At 40.7% G+C, this 22,699-nt stretch overlaps 1 protein-coding gene, 1 long non-coding RNA gene and 1 other non-coding gene across 3 annotated transcripts; 2 read left to right on the top strand and 1 right to left on the bottom strand.

The window, feature by feature from the left end:
* Positions 1-1,116: 1,116 nt before the first annotated feature.
* Positions 1,117-4,985, top strand: LOC120105973. The gene is made up of 2 exons (XR_005508218.1): positions 1,117-4,175; positions 4,253-4,985. It is a non-coding gene; the product is annotated as an uncharacterized LOC120105973 (long non-coding RNA).
* A 1,148-nt stretch (positions 4,986-6,133) lies between these two features.
* Positions 6,134-12,113, bottom strand: LOC103714697 (CASP-like protein 2C1). Its single transcript, XM_008802061.4, has 3 exons — positions 11,871-12,113; positions 11,628-11,766; positions 6,134-6,695 (listed from the first exon to the last, which is right to left on the bottom strand). The coding sequence occupies exons 1-3, from the start codon at positions 12,026-12,028 to the stop codon at positions 6,480-6,482; spliced, it is 513 nt and encodes a 170-aa protein (XP_008800283.1). The 5' UTR covers positions 12,029-12,113; the 3' UTR covers positions 6,134-6,479.
* Positions 12,114-16,557: 4,444 nt separating this feature from the next.
* TRNAR-UCU lies at positions 16,558-16,630 on the top strand. The gene has a single exon. It is a non-coding gene; the product is annotated as a tRNA-Arg (tRNA).
* Positions 16,631-22,699: the final 6,069 nt, after the last annotated feature.

Below are 22,699 nucleotides of genomic sequence, written 5' to 3'. Positions count from 1 at the left end.
TTCATACTTAAAACATATATATTATGTATATATATGTTAAGAATGGAGTGTGGTGTGGATGGTTGGTGTGCCCGCTTGAGGTGCTTGAGGTAGGTGGTTCGAATCTCAGTTCCCTCCTTTTTTTTAAATCTCTCATATGGAGGATTTATTTACGTGAAGGCTCGGTTCTGTGCCTGTGCTCGTCCGACCCGACGGTCTTTGCGCTCGAGCCTGTGCTCGCTCGGCCCTGCTCGTCCGAGGTTACTTGCGCCTCACAGGCCCTACTCGTCCAAGGTTCCTTGTGCCTGTGCGACCAGAGGTTCTTTGCGCATGTGCCCTGCTCGTCCGAGTTTCCTTGCGCTCGTGCCTCTGCTCGTCGGCCCTGCTTGTCCGAGGTTCCTTGCACCTGTGCGACCCAGAGCTGAGGTCGTCCAAGAGACTGAGGCCCTGCTCGTCCGAGGTTCCTTGTGCCTATGCTCGTCCGAGGTGCCGAGGCTGAGGTCGGACCACAGGTGCAATGAGTCCAGAGGAGCCGAGGTCGGACAACAGGTGCGATGAGCCAAGAGGCGCATGAGTCGTGCTTCGCACCCTTAGCACGAGGAGCCACGTCGCTTCCTCGATAGCACCTCTTCGCAACCGACCTCGCATCCGCTGGCCATACTCCCAGTGTTTTTTCAAACTTTCTTACCGGTTTTGACCGTTGGATCGGTTTTGGGTCGCGTCTGTCCCGAAGAAGTCTATAAATAGACCTCTTCGGATTAGACAGGAAAAATATATAATTTGAAAGCAGAAAACTACTATTCTCCCTGTTTGTTATTTTTCTTTCAATCAACGGGCTTGCTGCATACTGATTCTGGGTTCGAAAGCTTCTTTGATCAGTGCAAATCATTGAGGCAGAAGGAACAGTGCGAGAGGCTGTTGTATCTCAGGAGTAGAACGCCATCTAAGCCTAGTGCACTGTAAGGCGGCGAAATCTACTTCAAGGAAAGTGACCAACATACCACGCCTCAGCATCTCGGGTTCCATTTTTCCACTTTCTCTATTTATTTTCTCTAAGCCTATTTCTGCGTATTATTTATTGAAGTAGAGTATTATAGATTTAAAATTTTCTGGGACAGTATATTCCCAACAGTTTTTGCAGCCTTAGATTTCTTGTCCCTTGTATACCAAAATAAATCCTCATGAGAGGCAAAATGGATCGTCCTACTCCGGCGTATAGTCACCCAATTCCGGCCGAGCAGACCTCAGAGCCGAGCAGGTCAGACCTCGGTTCTGCCAAGAGCCAAGCCGACCTTGGACCCTGCCGATGGCCGAGCCGACCTCAGCCAGAGGCTAGACCGACCTCAAAACCTCACCGAAGGCCGAGCCGACCTTGGCCAGAGGCCAGGCTAACCTCGGACCCCACTGATAATCGGGCCGACCTCGGCTCTATCAACCTTAATCCCGTTAGAGATCCTGCGGATCTCATGTTCAGACGGCCAAGCGGCCAGATCGTGCCAAGTGGCAGACCTAGAAGCTTCCTCAGTAGATCTTCTTGAATCGTGGTGTTAAAGGCCAGTCATTATGACGGCCGCCTCGGGGGACAAGGCATTAATGATTGGCCCCTCGCATACCACCAAGTAACGCCTCGAAGTGAGTGCGCACACAACGCATTAAAGAGCTCCTTCGACCACTTTCACTTAGGATGACGTGGCGGACCCTCAGAACAAATCCGAAAAGATATTTTCAAAATTCTCTACCCGCTGGATTGATCTCCGTGTTGTACGCCGCCTCCAATTGATGACTAGCTGATCATGAATCGATCCGAAATTTTAGGTAACGACTAACACCCTCACCCTATAAAAAGAAGGTAGGAAAAAACCTTCAATAAGCTTTTGATAAGCTATTACAAAGCATTACAAGCTATGTTAAGCTAGAAGAGGCCATCAAAGGCACTCAGAAAGCTCTCCTTTAAAAAGGCCCGACTAACTTAGCCATCAGAGGGCCTTCGCCGGAATCTCCAGCCAAAGCTGTGCAGGTGCACCGGAGTGCAGGAGGTGGCCCTTTTTCTCCATCCCTGGCCGGCATCTCCTCGACTTCTTCTGGCGTGGTCACCCTCAGGCCAAATTTCAACCACAATATTTGGCACTAGAGGAAGGGCTAAGTCATGATCATGAGGTTGACGAGTCGAGTAATTTCTAATGCATCGAGACGTCGGGCACCAACTTCCGGCAAATTGCTCCAAAGCCCACCCCATGCGGCATCGGCGAACTAAATTTCTCAGGTCCTGCCAGAGCAATTCAGTCTCCTCGTCCAGCAAGTCCAAACACTCATCGCGGCCGTTCAAGGCCTGCAGCAGGCGGAGCCCAGCCTGCACCTCCTTCATACGAGCGCAAGTCCATAGGACGACGCTTGCAATGTCATTTTTCTACCAGGCAGCGCACGATGGCTGATGAAAAAGAGCGTCGCCACAACCGAAGCTTCCACCAAGCTCGATCCCTATGCCCAGAGGGCTTGTTGCGCGGCCATCACCCTAAGAGCCTGTGCCGAAGTTTGAAGCCCCGAGCTCAGGAGCAACCATCGAAGGTGGGGTCCAATCCATGCCGAGCTGCAACAGGAGCCCGAGCTTGACAGAAAAGTCAAGGAGTTGGAGCGGCAGATCCAGGCGCTCCGAAACCAAGGCCCGAAGCGCGACGCCGAGCTCGAATTGACAACTGAGTCTCCATTTCCTTGATGGATCGTTGACGAGTTGATCCCCCTGAGGTCCAAGATGCCGCATATTGAGCCGTATGATGGCTTGTGCAACACCCTGGATCATTTGGAGAGCTACAAGCCCTCATGATACTCCAAGGAGCCACATACGCCCTATTCTGCAGGACCTTCTCGGCAACTCTCCGCAAGGCAGCTCGCCTTGGATTACTTATAAACAATAGTGTAAATGTTAGTATTCATGATTTTTTGTTGTATTTTTGACAATAGACTATATTATCTTTTGCTTAGCTAACCTCATGGATCAACTATCAAAATATCTATATATATGTTAATGTATATGTAGATGCTATGTGTATACATATATAATATGATACTAAAAAATCTTGTTCGTAATTATCTTCTTGTATAAAAAGTTTTGTGACGCATATTTGAATGGAGTTCGTAATTTGCAGTTCAAGCTGTATTTGAATAGAAGGGACAAAAGTTGGATAAATAAGTCGAGATTCCGTGATGAATATTTGAATGAAGTTCAGAATTTTGTTAAATTTGCTTTTGAAAAATCTAATATGAATGAAAGGATTTTATGTCCATGTCGAAAATGGGTAAATGCTTCTTCTCTCGCTCCAAAAACTGTTGAAAAATATTTGGTGTGGAATGGTTTTACGAGAGGATATACTGAATGGGTATTTTATTGAGAGTTCATATTGTCATCTCAATGTAACCAACCTTCGTATATAGAAGACACCTCTAGTTTTGGATACAGTAGCACGGAAAGAAATCCTGTAGGAGAAGATGATATAAGGGGTTTACTCAGAGATGCTCTTGGACATAATATTAGAAATTTAATAGATTTTAGTGGAGGACAAGAAGCAACTGGAATAGATGAGTGAGGACAGGGGAGAGTGATATGCTTTAATGGATATTTTTTTATTTTTTTATAAATGGACGGGGGAGAGTGAGGACGACACGGGGTTCCTCTCGAGCAAGAAATGTGTGGCAGCTTCGTGAGGATGAGAAGATCATCGTCGGACGTAACGAACTAGGACAGCCCATCAAGAAGGCTGGAAGCTTTTTATCAAGTTTTCTAGGATCGGTTGCACGTAGGGATCAGTTGTGTCCGCTCAACTATCATAAGTGGAATGATATACTTTTTTCATATAAAGTTAAACTTCTTAAAGTGGTATAGATAAAGAATTGAATTTAATATTGTTAATTTGATACCTATTGTATGTTAATTTGCTTACTATTATAATTTTAATATTTCAATTTAATATTGTTATAACATTGTTTACTTTGGTATAGAAAAAGTTTGTGCTCCCTCCAGAGAGCTATGATTGGGTGCTAAAGTCCCTCGTCCGCAAATGAAAAAAATATAAGTCGAAGTTGAAGGCCGACTAGAAGCACGAGGTATGACAGAGGAGGAGGTTGCTCGTGTTTGTCCTCCTGATGTATACCCTCATCAGTGGAGGGAGCTCGTTCACTATTAGTTTTTCGAGAGATGACAGGTTGTGTATACTCTCTCAATACCTTATATAATGTTTAATACATTTAATATATTACATTGTTACTTTTTTTGTGGTAGACATATTCTGACATTGGTCGAGCTGCACGAGCATCTCAGACAGTTCCTCATACTTCAGGCTCGAAGAGTTATGCGAGGCTTAGAGCTGAATTCATAAGTTTCTTTGAAACTCTCGTATCATATAGCATGTATCATGATATATAGCACTTTCAAGATACTTTTTGTTGTAGATGAAAGAGCATGAAAAGGAGCCTGGTGAGGTAGAGTTCTATAAGATGACTCACGCCCACCGAGATGACAGCTTTATCCGGGAGGAGTCGAGAGATATAGTTGTATGTATTCATTAATGATTTGTGCAATTAATGATTTTTATGAGTTGTAATTTTTCAAAAATTAATGTGATTATTTTTGAGAGATATAGGAAAGGGCTACATCCCTTATTTCAGAGCGTATCGGGGAGTCATCTTCAATCGACAACACCAGATGTATTGAAGCTCAGGTGTTTACTGAATTAATGGGCTTAAAGCGTTATGGTCGAATGAGGGTTATCGCGTTGGAGTTACCTCCACTCAGTTGTCTGCAGTGGGTAGATATACTCAAGATGCCAGACAGAGTAGTAGCACTGTAGAGGTTAATTATCTGAAGGCAGAGATATAAGAGTTAAAGCAGAGCCATTAGATAGAGATACAATCTTTGAGGGCTCAAATTGATCATATTACATCTTTGTTGCATCAGTTTGTCCCTCCTCAGGTAAATAACTACATTTACTTGAATATTTTATATAAGTATCATTTTTTTTTAATGAGCTTAATGATTTTCGTATTCTTAACTTCTTAAGTTTTTTTTTTCAGGTTCCTGATACTTCATCTGCGCGTAGAGATGATGATGCCATCGACCTCCGATAGCTTTTATTTAGGAGTTTTATATGTATTTTTTTATATTTTTCGAAGTATATTGTAAACGTAAATTGACAGTATGAATGTAATTTGACAAATGAATATTTAGATAAATATGTTTGATTGTGACATGTGTATATCGCATTTATTGTGTATGCATTTGATTTTGTAAACTGAGTTTTAATTTTTTAAAAAAATTTGTTAAAAAGTTTACCCTAACGACGCTTTAAAGCGTCGTTAAAATCACGAATAGGTCCCAATTAGCGATGCGTTAAAGCATCGGAAAATTCTAATTAATGACGCTTTAAAGCGCTGCTACATGGTGGTTCATTGGCGATGCTTCTAAAAAGCATCGCTAAATTGCCGGTAATTTTCGACGCTCAAAAACATCGGTAAAGCGTCGCTACGTCTTGACGCTTCTAAAAGCGTCGGAAATTATTTTTTCTACTATTACATTGGGGACGCTTTGCCGACGCTTTGGAAAGCGTCGGAAACTGTTTTACCGATGCGTAAAAGCATCGGTAATGACCAAAAAAAGCGTCGCTAATGCCCCATTTTCTTATAGTGATTGTAATAGAGAGACAGAAATACAATTTTCTATTCTCTTATTTTTTTAAGATAGTATCTAGAAGAAAAAAGAAAGGAAAGAAGAATTGAATGAAAGAATGGTTCGAAACAAAGAAATGCAATAACTAGAACCGTATACATATATATATATATATATATATATATATATATATATATATATATATATATATATATATATATATATATATAGAGAGAGAGAGAGAGAGAGAGAGAGAGAGAGAGAGAGAGAGAGAGAGAGAGAGACGCAGATAAAGAAATAAATTACCTGCAGAGAGTGGGAGATTAAGTAGTTTATCGGATATTAAGATTAGGATAAGGTACAATTTCTTACTTTAAGTTAAAAGAGGAGTCGTATCTACAGAGGTGACTGTGATTAATTCAATAATTCTCATGAGAATTTTGATAAACAATTGATTTGCTTTTGTATGGAAAATTTTAAAGGACTCGGAAGCTTTTGTTTTACTTTCTTCTTGTTTTGGGTTTATTTTCTGAATAACAAATACGAAAATAGGTGCAGATATAGATATAAATACAGATTGACTTAATTAGTTCAACAACCAAGCCAATTAAACTTGGTTGCATCAGGGATGCCCTATTGTTCCTTACATAAACAACCTGGAATCGATCCATTTTCCAACTCAGCTTATTTAAGAACCCAAATACGATTTATAGTTCAAGCAAGCCAACTAAAAGCCAGACCCCACAGCGCCAAAACAAACTTTGGTTTCCAACTATTTTGCGTCCATGGAGTCTGCGTCGCATACTTAATAGATAGACGTTGGGAGCCTGAGACGGATGAGGGCTTAGAGGCGGAAGAGGTGGTAGGCGGAGACGGAGGAGACGACGGCCATGGAGAGGGACGCAGCAATGCCGCAGACGAGGCCGGCGGCGACCTGGTCGCAGAACCGGGCGTAGATGTTGCATAGCTTCTCCCACTGGAGGGCGCGCATCCCGGTCACCGCGATCATCGAGGCCTGCATCCCCGCCAGGATCCCCCCGAAAGTCACGTACGTCACCCCCTGCGCGCACGAAACCACAGAAAGCACGCCATGAAGGTACGCCGAGGGAGCGCGCAAATGGACAGTTAACTGAGTGACACGTCAGCATGCCAGGCCCATCCCAATCTCTTCAGTGTAAAGCCTAATTGTTGTGGCTATTTATTTTCCAGAAAATAAATACTTAGTGACCAATTTCTGCATGCTAAAACTATGCTAAATTTATGACCAATTCTCAGCATGACATGTAAGCAACAGGGCTTACCATAGGATGTGCAAAATTTTTGCCTATGTTCTCTATATGGGGCCACTTCCCAGGCAGAAAAAAAAAAATCTAACCATGCACCAGTGACAAAGTTTGACATGCTAACTATGTCATGATGAGAGATGAAATAGCAGTCAAACGAAGGATCTGCTTTTGAATATTCCTACGTCAACATTTAGGGCCTGCTGTAGTTAGTAGAGCTTTTATCGGTAGAGATTTAGAAATAAAAGCTTTCGTCGTTAAAATTATTAGTAGAAAATTATTTGTCGTTTACTAATTATATCTTTTTTGAAGGGACGTGAAAGTTTAACATCTATTTGATATACAAGACAAGAAAATGCTTTTATTTATAAATTATTTCTTTTGATATTTTAATCTAAGTATATAGTAAATAATAATTTTCCCTATTTATCATAAAAATTTAGTAAAATTTCAGAAAATTATTGTATTATAATATTATATATAGTAACATGATATTATTATTTTAACATAATATTATTATATTAAATACTGCTCTTATATAATAATATATTATTACAATATGATTATGGAAATATAATAATAATGACAATAATATATGATTATTGTATTATAATATAGTATATTGAATTATATTATATAATAATTATATTTATGTTAGCATAAAATATTATTGATATAAAAATTATTTTTTAATAATAAATAATAATTAATTTTTTAAGGTGATTACTAAGTAACAAAAAAAAAATCATAAGACTAAAACTCAAAATCCTTAATTATTTGATTATGATATTAAAAACACATTAACTTAAATCATTATGGCTACAAACTATTTTGAATTAATTTTTAAAAAATTTTGTTGCGGAGTAAGCTTCTGAATTAGTTAAAATTTTTTCTCTCAAAATCACTCAAAAGAATTTCTAGACTTCCAAAAAAAAAAAAAATGATCTCCAAAAGGCAATGTTATGTGAGGTCTCAACCTATTTTTTATAAGTTGTATGTGAGAAATGTCTGTTTATTTAGCATTCTCATTGTCAAAAGCTGCATCATTAAAGAAGCACACACTCATTAGATGATAGCTAAGCTCTGAGTCCATTAGATGGGTGATCACATACACGCCAGTTGTGGGTAGACATTGCACTTCGAGAGGGCGTCCAAGGATTTCTCGTCACACTATTGACAATGGGCACATACATAAATTGTTTAGGGCCTATCATATCAAAGTTCAAGAATGAACAATTATAATAACATTACAAGCAGTTTACTCAAATCTGCTATCATTAGCCATGCTAGAAGATGATGCAGATTAAACAGTGGGGAAATAAACTACCAATGAATGAATTTATAGCTATACAAAAGTCTTTACTTTCATTGTTGATGAACTTAAAGCCATGGGTCCCCACATTTGTTTACCTTACTTTTATTTATATGCGGAGTATTTAATGTTAATAAATGGATATTGTTCCCCTTTTTGATTGTAACATGTGAAATTAAAGCTACTACCAATATTTTATATCTGGCAGGCGTTTGGCCAGCGTGGTGGGTTATTAATTTCAATGAAGACCAAAAAAAAAACGCCTTCACATTTGGAAAAAATATATTTAAATATTTATACATGATTAAGCTAAAAATTATGTAATATTTGGAAATTAGATGGTCCATTTAAACATGATCCTATATTAACAAAAATTTATTTTTTTTTCTTCCTGCAGTTCAAAAAATTAGATAGATTTTTAAAAAATGCAAGATAGATGGGCTAAAAAATATGATTCCTACGTAATTTTCATTCTAATCCTTTAACATATCCAATCAAACACTTAAAAGATTTGAGATTCTTCTGGATACATACTAGATAGATACTTACATTACATATCAATAAACCCTGAAACAGATTAATAACTATTTTAGAACATTAATGTTGAGAAAATTAATTAATACTAATGTTATATTAGTAAAAATGTTTTGAAATATACCAATTTATATCAGTCAAGATAATAATAAAAAAGGGTTTTATATATTCCATCTGATTCAAGCAATCAAGCTGATATCTTGGCCGAAAGAGAACTCCGACACGGGCGACTTTTTGAAAAATCTCTTGAAAAAAGAATCTAAATAAATGAAATACCTTGTCACTAAAGTCGGCTTGACGCCAACTTTTGACATTACCGGCCCCGTTTCTTTTTTTTTTTTAGTGAAAAATTGGAGGGGAGGGGAACGGACCAGCCCATCCGCGTAGCAGCCTCCACTGGACCCTCCTTCCATCAGAGAATGTTCGATACAGGTCGCAGGTTTTGCGTTCCTTTTCCGACCCGTGGGCTCACCCCAGCGCCATTTTGGTACAAATGGAAGGAAAGCATAATCGCCAGCAAGCCATCCGAACGTGGAGCATCCGGTTTCCTAATTTAATCGATGTCTCTGTGTTTCGAACCCGGGCAACTTGACCGGCCCCGTTTCTTCGGTCCTCGTCACGGTCCTGCGGACACCTTATCTCTTCTCAGTCCCAAATCCCACCTCTCACACCCCAAACACTTGCTTTTCTGGAACACGCATGTGATGTGGATAAGGATCACATGAATTAAAATTATATTGCCGCTAGGTCTCCATGGCAATAGCGGACGCATAGCCTTTGAGATACGCAACCTAGAGTTAGGTGCAAACGAGCCGAGCAATAATTGAGCTTTAATATTCAAATTTTCATTTTATTCAATTAAAAAAAATATTCGAGATTGATTCAATTAATATCAATCCAAATTCGAATTTTGATCATAATTAAAAAATATAATTAATAATATATATTATAAATAAAAATATATAATTTTATATAAATATTTATTATAAATTATGTTTGTGAGCTTTCAAATTCGTTATTTGCTGCTTGAGTTGCTTTTGGATTCGAGTCCTTTGCAACTTTGGTGGAGAATAGTTTTTTCTGTCCTTCTGAAAAGCATCTAAAAATTAATTTTGTGAGGGTCCGGCTTTTTTGGAAAACCGGATCCAAATCCCCCTTCCACCCCTCCGCATTGAAGGCAGTCAAGTACCCTCATTAAGCTCGTCTGTAGGTCGGACTACGTGATGAATGACTTTGATGCGCGCTGCGGGGCGACCTTTCTTTATTAGTGAAATAAAAGACTGGAGTTTTCCACTTAACCTCACCCATGCGTATAGAATCTATACAGACCTCTACAGCTGATCAAGTGGAGAAAATATAGTTCTAGTTACAAACCTAAATAGTAGCAGCTTGCTGCCGCTTACGGATAAAGCTGCAAATGAGTCAGATTAACCCGTGACTTGAATCAATCCGATCCGTATAAGATCCAAATTATTCCAAATTTTAGGACTCGCAGGACCAGATCAGGTCCTAAATTTTGACCGTTCTATTTTTTAGATTAAGTCGGATCCACCCAATTTCGATTCGGACTTGAACCCGACCGATCCAACCCATTTGCAGCCCTATTTACGGGTGAATGTAATGGATGAGCTCATGCCACCTGCACCACTCTCCTTAAGCTTTCATCCATATTTAAGTGAAGGTATGTTGCCTGTTGGAGCTAACATTGGTGCATGCAGCATCAACTTATTTGGAGGCAGTAGTTTGACAAAGCACTTTGGTTTCTTCTAGCAAAAGATAATTTCAATCAAAAACAGTAACAAGCATCCAAAACATTGATGACAAGATTAATTGGTTGTGTACGATCAAGCACTTGCTTGGATGATTCATTCCTTTCCACTTGCACAGGGGGTAGAGGTTTGATTCTAATTAGACTCAGCCCTCCAAGGATGGGATAGATATGAGATAGAAGATGGAGTTTAGCCCTTCCTAATCTCAAAAAAGAAAAAAAAATGATTGTATGCTTTAAGATATGCTTTTAGTTCATCGACAGGTTTACAAAATGAATTATTACTCTTTCATAGATGATCAGCAAGCGAAAAATAACTTGGGAGGCATGCCATGCATAGGCTTTGAAGGAATAGAGAGTTAGGATAGAGATGAATATCCATTTTCATAGAAATAATGTTTGCCTTTCTGTTAGGTTTTCTTGATGATGAGAAATCTGTCTTTATTAAGATCATTTGATATTTGCCAAAATTTTAATTGCACAGAGGATTAAACATCTCATGAAGTTAACTCTTTCTTGTAATATGTAATAAATATAATTTTAAAATTAAGCATTTAATTTCAGTAAAAAATTAACATATGTCTAACAATTTTTGTTGTATCGTTGCTGTATTATGATGACAAATGTAAACATATGTAACTCTAGAGATTTATCAACTTTCTTATTTGATATATCAACTTTCGCCTAAAAAACAACTGATATGATTAGATTTATTATCATAACTTTGATTATGCATGATGGACCAAATGGAACAACAGAGTGATGTGTATGTATATATGACTTCCCTCTATGTGTCCTACTTAATTGAGATAATTCGAAGACCGAGAGCTATTTATCAGAAATGACTAAGTAAAATGGGCAATTATTCATCTTGATTAAATTTTTTTAAGTGTATCTCTAAGTTTCTCAAGAGAAGAAAAATCAGCATATAAAAAGTCTACTTGCCCTGTAAGATGTCCTCTAAATCTACTGTGGAATATATGATACGAAACTACTTAATTCATAAATAAAATAATATAGGCTGGCGTTAGCATCTGACCGTGCAAGCATATAAACCTCTTCCGTGGAAATGAAAGAAATCTCGATTAATCTTACCTGATCTAACAAAAAGCTTGCCCATGCCATAAACTTGTTGCTCCAACATGGATTCTTGGTGAGCCAAGCAAAGGCCAAGCACCTGCAGAACTGAAGAAGATGATAACCTGCTGCTATGGAAGTAATGATGGTCGAGATCCTACAAAGAAACACAGATCGATCAGAACCCAACTAATTAGTGAGTGGACTCGATCGAACAGAAACACATCAAGTAGAACAACCAAATCTTGGCCGATGACCTACCACAGAGCTTCTAGATCCTTAACGGTAGCCTTTCTCCTGACGAAGAAGACTGTCTTAGTCTGTGTATCCAGACCAATAAGCACAGCTGCCATGGAAGCCAACACCAAGCACAAGACCCTTAGAAGACTTTCAGCCTTCAATAACTTGCTCATTCTCATGTCTCAGAGGCAACTCTCTCTCTCTCTCTCTCTCTTCCGAGATTCCCTTAGGGGATGTTTTAAGAGGGAAGATGGAGAAGTTGACAGCATTAATGGGGAAGGCCGGGGTTGGGGGCCAGAACCCATGCGGCAATGAAAGGCTTTTATTATTATTATTATTCTAAGGGCTCGTTTGGTTCGTGAAAAATATTTTTTCTTCTACAAATATAATTATTAGAGAGTAGATTTCTGAAAAGAGAATACTTGAGAAAGTACTTTTGGCATGTTTGGTTGACAATAGAAAAGTGACAGATTTTCAGAATACTTATATTTAGTTGATTATTCACTTTTCTGAAAAGTTATGTGTAATTCCTATAAGCAGGGCTGGACAGGGTTCAGGAGTAAGATCTTTCATATCGAAAAGATATCGAAAAGCCAAGTTACAGGGCCAACTTCGGAAGGCCATAATTTAGTCATGCGACACCCAATAGAGACGAAATTTTTTTTAAAAAAAAATTGGATATCTTTTCGAGATCTACAACTAGGAGGTTGAATTGGGATAAAATCTTACCATTTAAACCCCAAAATGGGTTGGTTAAACCAAAAGTTTTCATTTCGGTTAAGACTTTGATCTGGCATAGCTCTCTATCCGAAAAGAATCAAGCAGAGCAACAGAAGGCAAAGTTGATGTAGAAGTCGAGATCTACCTCCTCAATATTTTTAGCTTTTTAAAAAACATTCTTACTAGAGACGTCTATTTTTTAAAAGAAGGACATACTAGGTTTAGAAAGAGAATCTAACTCAAATTATGGTAGGACTGACCTCACATTATAAATAGAGGCTATTTACCTTATTTTTTTAATAATTAATAAAAGAAAAAAGAAATTTAAAGCCATACTTTCGAAATTTTTTTATCTTCTTTTAGTTATCTTTCGAGAGATTCGAGTTGAGCGGATTGAAGAAAATTTTTCTTCTCCTCGATCAAATCAAAATCAGTGAAGAAACTTCAACAGTAAACCAATATTTTAGTTTAGAAACTCAGTAAAAATACATTATGAAGAAACAGTCTTAGAGAGACTTCCATTTTAAGAGCCTAGAGACATTAAATGCATTGAGTTTGTAATAGAGAGAGCAATACTTTATTAACCCCCTCCCAAACCTCGGGTTAATGGATATACTGGATTTGGATCGGATCACGTCGAACAATAGGTCATAATACCCAAATTAGATCTAGATAGCAATCAAGTCGGTCGAGCTGGGTTAGAACACAATAAACCCAGACCCAACCTGGAATACAGAATAGCTCCAAATTGAAAATCTGACCTAGCTCCACTTATCCTTAAATCGGATCCTTATTGGATCTAAACGGATTTGTTTAGGTTAGGTTGGGTCATGGGTCAACCCGACCTATTTGCAGTCTTAATGTAAATGTACATACCAAGCTATCCAATAAAAGATCTTTTGGTCAACTAGAGGACAATTATTGTGATCATATTGGTACTGTAGTTGGAAGTTTCTGGGCATTGGGTTGTTGAGCTCGGTTATAAATTTCTTATTCATATAAGATATATCGAATGTACTACTAGTAATAATAGTACTAGCAATAATAATAGTTATGTAAGAGAGAGAGAGACCTAGCTCTCCCCATGGGTAAACCTTTCTATCACCATGTCTTCATGATGGCTCGTCTCTATTCCTTTCCTCTTCACCATATAATTGCTGCCTCATCAAGCTCCTATCATGTCCATAGAATTTTCATACCTTGTAAGCAGATTATCATCTTGTCCCTTAATAACTAAACTAACATAATTATTCTAAATGGTGAGTCACATCTCGTAGACTGGAAAGCTCTCGAATTCCTATCTATTTCTTGATCATGCACCACAAATAACATGAACTAATGAAGAAATACATGTAAGTGACGGATTTTCTGCAGTGAACTCTACTCCCCAATATCCTTTATATAATGTAAGGATGGTAAAAACCATAATAGACTCCCCATAATCTACCAGCATTTACAAATATATCTCTAATATGAATTCTCCTATTGATTCCCAGTCATGACTTACCTGTGTCTATGACATCAAGAACCAAGGATCTCCTTTGAATATTTTCATGCTAATAATGAACCCATAATTGCGACTTGCACACTATGAAGCTAAAAATTATGATGGGGTTCAGTTGTTGCAAATGGTCTCTTCCGAGCAACTGTAACAGGAGACAAGACCACCAACTAATTCCTTAATGAGGTGACAAGGAGAACCAGTGGCCCACATTCACATGCTGAGAAAACAAATATTGGTTTATAATAGAGAAAAGCTTTTCTAGTTTTTAAGCTAGGGTAAGCAGAAGACTGAGGGTCATTATCAAATAAATAGCCAAGGTTATTATACGCCATTATCACGAATAGAATATATACCATGTAAATCACACGATATGTACATGAAGGCAACGAGGGAAGATGTAAAAGAAGAAGCCAGCAGCTATTAGAATTTATCAAGATGGTTAAGTTAAGCCAAACAATTCCATGAAAAAGAGGGCTGAAACTAAAAAGCTCACACCTCAAAGGGGAGAGAGGCTGGAGATAATTCATTGAAGCTTCTGCTTTGGGGTTGGTGTTGATAACTCATCCAAAGTTAGATATACCTCCAACAATGATTTCTATCGTAGAGAAGGCATGTGTCTCATTACATTCTTACATGATAAACCTTTATAGCTAGAGAAAAGTAAATTCTTTCTCATAATTAAAGAACATGTCAAAGTGCTATAAATATATCCTATCAAGATATATAATTATTTGAATCAATATCTGAAACTTGCACCTTGAAATGACCTAGGCTTGCACCATGTCTTCCTTTTAGGTTGAACTGCCTCAGTGATGCCATTGGCCTTTTAAATCTCCTTATCTTACTTCGTTGAGTATAACCATGTGTCCATACGATACAACTACCCATGGGAAGAATCCTTACATCCTATTTATTTCAGCAAAAAGAGTTTAGATAATAGTAAATAACATACTGAATGCTTCCAAAACAAAGTAATGAAAATGAAAGAACCCACTCCAAAGAAAGTTGTTCACATACAAAGCTAGCTAACTACTGAAGAATATCTCTTAAGACAACCGCTCGCCCAAACACTTGGCAGACTGCAGCACATGGATTCAACTATCCAATTCCTACGAGAAAATTTTAGTACACAGATCGGTGGGTCTTCTCAGTAACTGTGAGTCATCGAACACTGATTTGATTTTTTTATGCTGTAAAGATACGAGCTTTATTCGTACACCACACTGACTGAGACATTATAAAGACTAGAATGCATAGCTTTAGAAGATTGATTGCATCCTATGATTAAGGCTTCCCATAACAAAAGAAATCAATGGAATCAAAATCAAACTTTGCAATCTAAATCCCAATGTAAAAGTAAAAACTTAAGGGATGGCAATACTTAATCATTTAACCATTTTACTTGTTTCAACTTATTATTCCAACCTATTGTAGGTCGGACTAAATAATCGGTTCAATAAAGTGGTCAGGTGCTGATTCAGATTTTTGAGTCATTTAATAAATAGGTTGTTTTCGGATTAGGGGTGAAGGTAGATCAGATAAATATCCATCCGAATCTATTTTTATATCAGAATATGGATAGAAATTTAAGCATTCATATCCATATCCATATCTATATCTGTCCAAAAAAAATATGGATATGGATAGACAACTACCTGAATATCCGATTCCATTTATTTAATTTTATATAGCACTAATGAACTTTTAAGAAAAGATTACATTAATATGTTATTAACTTGATTTATTGCTTACTTAATAATATCTTGATTATGTAGTCATAATGTTTAATTATCTAACTTATATTCATATTTATATCTATATTTTTGGTATACAATTTGTATCCATATCTATTTAAAATAAATATGGATGTGAATTTTTGCATCGGACTAATATCCACATCCGTTTTTGTATTTATCAAAAAAAAAATATGGATATGGATATATTAGTATTGGATCTGTATCCGATCCGATTTCAGCCCTATTTCGGATTGATAAATTTTTTTTATGTATCATGTATCCAACCCGATCCGTATTTTATCCGACCTGACTTAATTGCCACACTATAAAAATTTTACCTGACATGGGAACATATAGAAGATGAGGGGATGGAGATCAAATGTTGACAATAGAAGCAAAGTTGGAAGAGCAAAAGAATCACCTTGTACGAGCAGATGGTGGCGAATAAGGCTTCATCAGATATTTGGATGCCTCTGGAATTGGAGTTGAGAGGCCAATTGGTTCCTCAAAGGAGAATCGGGTTGTATATTAGATAAAAGTGGAAGAGATAAGAGAGAAAACAGAAAAAATGGATTTTCCTATCCCAGTGCCATAAGAAGAATTGCGGAGGTGGGAGAAGGCAAGGAAGCGGTGGGCCGATGGCGAGGAGGCCTTGGGATGGGAGACGCGGGAGATATGGTTTGGGCGGACTAGAGGCTGTGTTTATTTATTTATCTAAATATATCCTACGTACCACAAATGCACCAAGGCGCCCATGGCCTAATGGATAAGGCGTCTGACTTCTAATCAGGCGATTGTGGGTTCGAGTCCCACTGGGCGTGTCTTCTACCTCGTTTTTTTTAATTCCCCCCGTCCCCCATCTTTTTCAGTCCTGCCATGTACTGTCTTTCTTATCCATCACTCATACTTATAAGTATTATATAATGTGTTTTGAATTATTTGACACCATTGTCATCATGTTAATAAGATTGAATTTACTTAAATCATGCTTCGAGCCAAGTATGTTAACATGAACAATCGAGTAAATGGATTGTGTTAAGAATTTTATTTTCTTCAAAATCATGCAATTCCTTTTATTTTCTACTTGATAAATGTTCTATGATAGGTTTTTGATTATTGACACTGATTTTATCATGTTTCAGCAAGGAGCTTTGTGGATGTGACGAACAAAGGTCCAAAGGACAATGGGCGGCTTTGTCACCATTATAAATTTAAACAAAAATATGGACTGCTTTGGAATTGGCTTTGGCAATTCAAGCCAGACCCATAATTTGCGTATAAAACTAGCCATGCCTGAAATCCAAGTTCAAAATCTAAGCTTGACAAGACTAAACAATATAATATATAATATACAATTAAACATAATTGATGCAATAAAAGCAAGAAAATTGACATGCTGGTTTGTTCATATATATCTTCGATCAAATTTTGATTTATATTGTATAATGATGAATTTGAATATCAAGGTTCTTTGAATGAATTGGTGAGAATGCTCCTTTTTCCCTGTTAGGGTAACCAAAAAAAGAAAGCAAAAAGCTTTCATTCGAGGATTGAAAATTAAAAATAATTTCAATATGAGCTTGATTAGACTAAGGTTTGATCAAACAAGAGCGGGAAACTACTCAGCCCAAGTCAACAATTTAGTCCAATATACCAATATGCTTAGAATACAACTTGCAAATGGCTTCAATAAATTTAGCTGTCTTGTCTTAACCCACTGCTAACGCACCTCCAAGGTAGGTCCTGCACCAACCTCCACCGGTTCGAAGGAATCTAAACCATCTTTGCAGTTTCTATAGGCCTACATTTAAGCCCCGAACCGTTGGTTTTTAGCGAGAAACTAGATCTTTTAGCGAGAGATGTTCTTGGATGGTGAATTAAACAAGAAATGGGTCATAATTCTACAAAAGAAAGGGTTACAATTTGACAGCAAGCTTTCGAAATATCAACCTTTGTCAAAAAAAAAAAAAAAATCTATGGTGGCAGCAGTGACCATCCACTGCTCCATGACATCTAGGCTATGGTGAGGGAGGGGAGAGCCTTCTAGGCCAAGCATGTTTTCCGAGAAGTCAATGAGGCTGCAGATTGGATGACTGTTTATATCTCCAGTCATTCCGGAAGTACTCTGTGGGCTGGAAATGGAGAGGTGCCCCGAGCACTTCGTGGAATTCTGTTTTCTGATTTTATTAAGTGCATTCGTACTCGTCAAGTATGAACCTACCCGCTCTAGCAAAAAAAAAAAAAAAAAAATCTATTGATTGCCGACGTGTACTAACTACTCCATTATAAGTCCATTTTCATTTTCAAAAATGTTGCTTTGGCATCGATAAAATTTTCTTTTATTATTTATAATATTAAATCTCAATTATAGATTAGTGAAAAGTCAAGTTGACTGTATCAAATGATAGAACCAGGATTCAAATCTGCCTGAAGTCTGTTTTGAGCCTGAATTATACATATTCACTTATGTTTTGAGCCTTCCCTAATCTGACCCTTCTCTTACTTCCCTCACTTGCCTACTCTTCCTCATTTCCTCTCCTCTTCCTGGTAGGATCGTCTATCTCCTCTCTGCCTATGCTTTGTCTTAACACTATTCAGTTGGCACAATTTCGGAGTGTTTCTTGATGGCGATGGTGGGTTTATTCAGTCATTTGAAATTTCAAATATAAACACGAACAAACACAACATATACAGGGTGCAAGATGGCTATATTACGATCATTTTTAACTAATCAAAAATAATAAGAATATTATTATAATTTAGCCACACATTAAATGTATCCACAAAAGTAAATTGCATGGACAACAGTGCGTCATGTTCCCTTAGAACCCCTAAAACAACTCCCCTTGTGTCTGCAGACCTCTCACCACCCGTCAACCTCTAGCGTAGTCCTCAGAGAAGCCACTGCATGTTCCACCTCTAAGCTTTTAATAACCTTCGCATGCGTCATCCTTTTCATTCATGTTCTATTTGTAATCCCTCTTTTATCTTTTTTTTTTTTTTTCTTTTATACTTGTTGCTGGAAATTGGACCCGGGGGCCGCCGCGAAGCCGGGGAAGGAGGAGCTCCGCTGCTGCAGGGGGCGGACGGCGGTGCGCCGGCTGGCTGCGTCCTCCGCTGCGGGGGGTTGTGCAAGTCCTGCAAAGAAAACCGGTGGCCGGGCTCCCCGGCGCCGGCCCTCCGATGCCTAAGTCAGAGGGGGCAAGTATGTAGAGAGAGCAGGGGAGAGAGTATATGGAGAAGACAGCAAGAACATTTGGATAAGATAAAGAAGACGAAGAGGATGATGTCCTCAATTGCGTCTGTGCTTCCCGGCGGGTTCAGTCCCGGGGATCTGTTTCCGTTTTCGTTCCCCTCTCCCGGTCTAGGAGGGTTCTCTCCAGCTCCGGGCTTTTCCTCTTGTTTTTGGTCCCCTCTCCCTTTTCCCCCCAGGTTTTCTTTTATAGGAGGATTTTTGTTACCTGGGAGGTGACAGGAGGTTTGTCCTGTTTTGTAATAATTGGGCACGATTTGGCCCATTAATGGCGTAATGGAGAACGGGACCGGATCAGACCGGAATCAGGGAGTTGTCACGGTCGATCGGACCTGTTGGAGTGGTTGAACCGCCGGCTGTGGTGGGCCTGGGGTCCGTGGATGGTAAGTGCATTTATTACCGAATGAACCGGCGGTCAGGGAGAGCCATACGTTCTGATGGTTCAGTGATCCGGAGATCGTCTTGGGCCGTGTTCATTAAATGACTGAGTGCATCGGAGACTTGAGAGAGTCTCGTGCATTAATGGCAGGTCGTGCCGAATACCTGCGAACTTATGCCTTGATAGCTTGGAGATAGTGGCAGGTTATAGTGGAGTTGTCAGGTCCCTTAGAGGGTTAGGTGGAAATTGGATATTTGGCTAAGGCATGGGCTCGGCCTGCTGTGCTCGGCCTTCTGGTCTCGGCCTTCTGGTCTCGGCTCTCTGGTCTCGGCTCTCTGGTCTCGGCCTTCTGGTCTCGGCCTTCTGGTCTCGGCTCTCTGGTCTCGGCTCTCTGGTCTCGGCTCTCTGGTCTATGAGCTCGAGAGCGGAAGAGCTCGATCACTTAGGATGAGCTCGAGAGCGGAAGAGCCTGATCACTTAGGATGAGCTCGAGAGCGGAAGAGCCTGATCACTTAGGATGAGCTCGAGAGCGGAAGAGCTCGATCACTTAGGATGAGCTCGAAAGCGGAAGAGCCCGATCACTTAGGATGAGCTCGAGAGCGGAAGAGCCCGATCACTTAGGATGAGCTCGAGAGTCACTTAGGATGAGCTCGAGAGCGGAAGAGCTCGATCACTTAGGATGAGCTCGAGAGCGGAAGAGCCCGATCACTTAGGGAGCTCGATCACTTAGGATGAGCTCGAGAGCGGAAGAGCCCGATCACTTAGGATGAGCTCGAGAGCGGAAGAGCTCAATCACTTAGGATGAGCTCGAGCTTGCTGATGGATTTGGGTGCTATAATTACATTTGTGGGGTGGTCCATTTTTCCACCAACACTACCCCCGACTTCCGAGTCCGAGCTGCTTTTTGGCTCGGGCGAAGGAAGTAGTTCAGTCATCGATCGTTCTGGTGCTGTGAGCGTTCTTACACCAAGGCGACTGAAGACGCTTTTTCTGCTCGGAGTCCGTTCTTTGGGGACGTCGGCAGAGAAGAATCCAAGTAAAGATAAATGAGAATGTAAAGACATTAAATGAATGGGTACCTTGTACCGTGTGCGTCCTTGCGCCGAGGCGACTGAAGACGCTTCTCTGCTCGGACTCCGTTCTTTGGGGACGTCGGCAGAGAAAAGTCCAAGAATAAAATAATGTAAAGACATTAAATGAATGGGTACCTTGTACCGTGTGCGTCCTTGCACCGAGGCGACTGAAGACGCTTCTCTACTCGGACTCCGTTCTTTGGGGACGTCGGCAGAGAAAAGTCCAAGAATAAAATAATGTAAAGACATTAAATGAATGGGTACCTTGTACCGTGTGCGTCCTTGCGCCGAGGCGACTGAAGACGCTTCTCTGCTCGGACTCCGTTCTTTGGGGACGTCGGCAGAGAAAAGTCCAAGAATAAAATAATGTAAAGACATTAAATGAATGGGTACCTTGTACCGTGTGCGTCCTTGCGCCGAGGCGACTGAAGACGCTTCTCTGCTCGGACTCCGTTCTTTGGGGACGTTGGCAGAGAAATCCAAAAATAGAAGAGCGGGCTGAGCTCGTTGGCTGAAGACGATGGAGAACGAGCCGAGCTCGTTTGGCCAATAAAGACCACATCCCAACGTATCGGGGCATCCCAGCAAATCGGGGCATCTCGACGTCTCGAGGCATCCCGGCCGAGGCCGGGGTAGGAGCACGAGCCGAGCTCGTCCGGTCAGAGAGGACCGCTAACTCATAGCCGATGGAGCACGAGCCGAGCTCGTCCGGTCAGAGAGGACCGCTAACTCATATTCGGGGAGCACGAGCCGAGCTCGACGGTGGAAGCCGATGGAGCACGAGCCGAGCTCGTCCGGTCAGAGAGGACCGCTAACTCATAGCCGATGGAGCACGAGCCGAGCTCGTCCGGTCAGAGAGGACCGCTAACTCATATCCCGACGTCTCGGGCGTCCCTATAGCCGGGGCATCCCGACGTCTCGGGCCATCCCGACGAATCGGGGCATCCCGTTGTGGCAGGGCATCCCAATATATTGGGGCATCCTGACGTCTCAGGGCATCCTGACCGTGGTCAGGGTAGGAGAACGAGCCGAGCTCGTTGGCTAACCTGAAAATAGATAAAATATTGAATTTATTTGAAGCCAAAGTGGCGTCCTGTACCTTTTGGAGATATTTTGATAGCTCTCGAGCTTCGAAGTCCCTCAGGACTTGGTTCGGCACCGGCCTTCTTTGGCTTGATTTTTTAGGTGTTTTGCGCTCGGGTTTCTGAGCTCGGTCTGCATGAGCTCGACGGGGGCTTCAATGATGGCGACGCTCTGAAAGGGGAGCAATGTCGTGGGCGCCGTCCCAAGGACTTACGCCCGTAAGGAGGGAGTACATGCTGGTTTCTTGCTTGCTGCCGGAAGACAGAAGACTTGGAAGGATAATGGGATTTAATGGGGCTGTACCCTTTGTCACAGAGGCTTACAATCCCATTTTAAAGCTCCATAACTTTCCTTCTCCAGACCTCAGCTTTTATTTCTCTTTCCCCCCAACTCGTTGACGTGAGACTTGGACTACTACTTCTCACTGGTTGCCCCCACATACGTTGTTGCAGCGGGAGCCATGCCTGATTCGAGATGGCTCGAGAGTCAGGAGAAAGTTGCTTCCTCTACTTCACATGATTCCGTGGAGGCGGCACAGGAGGGGCCTCCACTTGTTGCAGGCTTTGGGCTGCAAATAGCTAGCGCTTGGACTTGCTGCACAAGCGCATCGAAGTGCTCGAGTTGGACTTGTAGAACTTGATCTACCGGAGATCTTAATGGTGAATTTTGGACTGAGCGTTTGGGACTTGGAGCATGATACTCGAAGGGGAAACCCGCTTGTAGGGGGCTCCGGTTGAACTGGAGCCGGAGGAGGCGGTGCCGTTGGGATGCCCCTGGGTTGCAAGCTTTGGACAGCGGTAGCCAAGGCTTGCACTTGTTGTACCAGGGCATCGAACTGCTCCGGCCGAACTTGATGAACTGACTCGGTCGGAGGTGATGAGTTTCGGACGGAACGCTCCGGGCTAGGTGGAGGACGTTGAGAGGCATTGGAAGCCCCTTTGCTTCTTAGCTTCATGGCAGCGAACTCGGGCCCTTCCTCTAGCGCCAACTGTTGCTGGAAATTGGACCCGGGGGCCGCCGCGAAGCCGGGGAAGGAGGAGCTCCGCTGCTGCAGGGGGCGGACGGCGGTGCGCCGGCTGGCTGCGTCCTCCGCTGCGGGGGG

Source organism: Phoenix dactylifera, unplaced genomic scaffold (assembly GCF_009389715.1).
Source record: "Phoenix dactylifera cultivar Barhee BC4 unplaced genomic scaffold, palm_55x_up_171113_PBpolish2nd_filt_p 000409F, whole genome shotgun sequence".
Lineage (NCBI taxonomy): Eukaryota > Viridiplantae > Streptophyta > Magnoliopsida > Arecales > Arecaceae > Phoenix > Phoenix dactylifera.
This window is presented reverse-complemented; position numbering and strand designations above follow the sequence as displayed.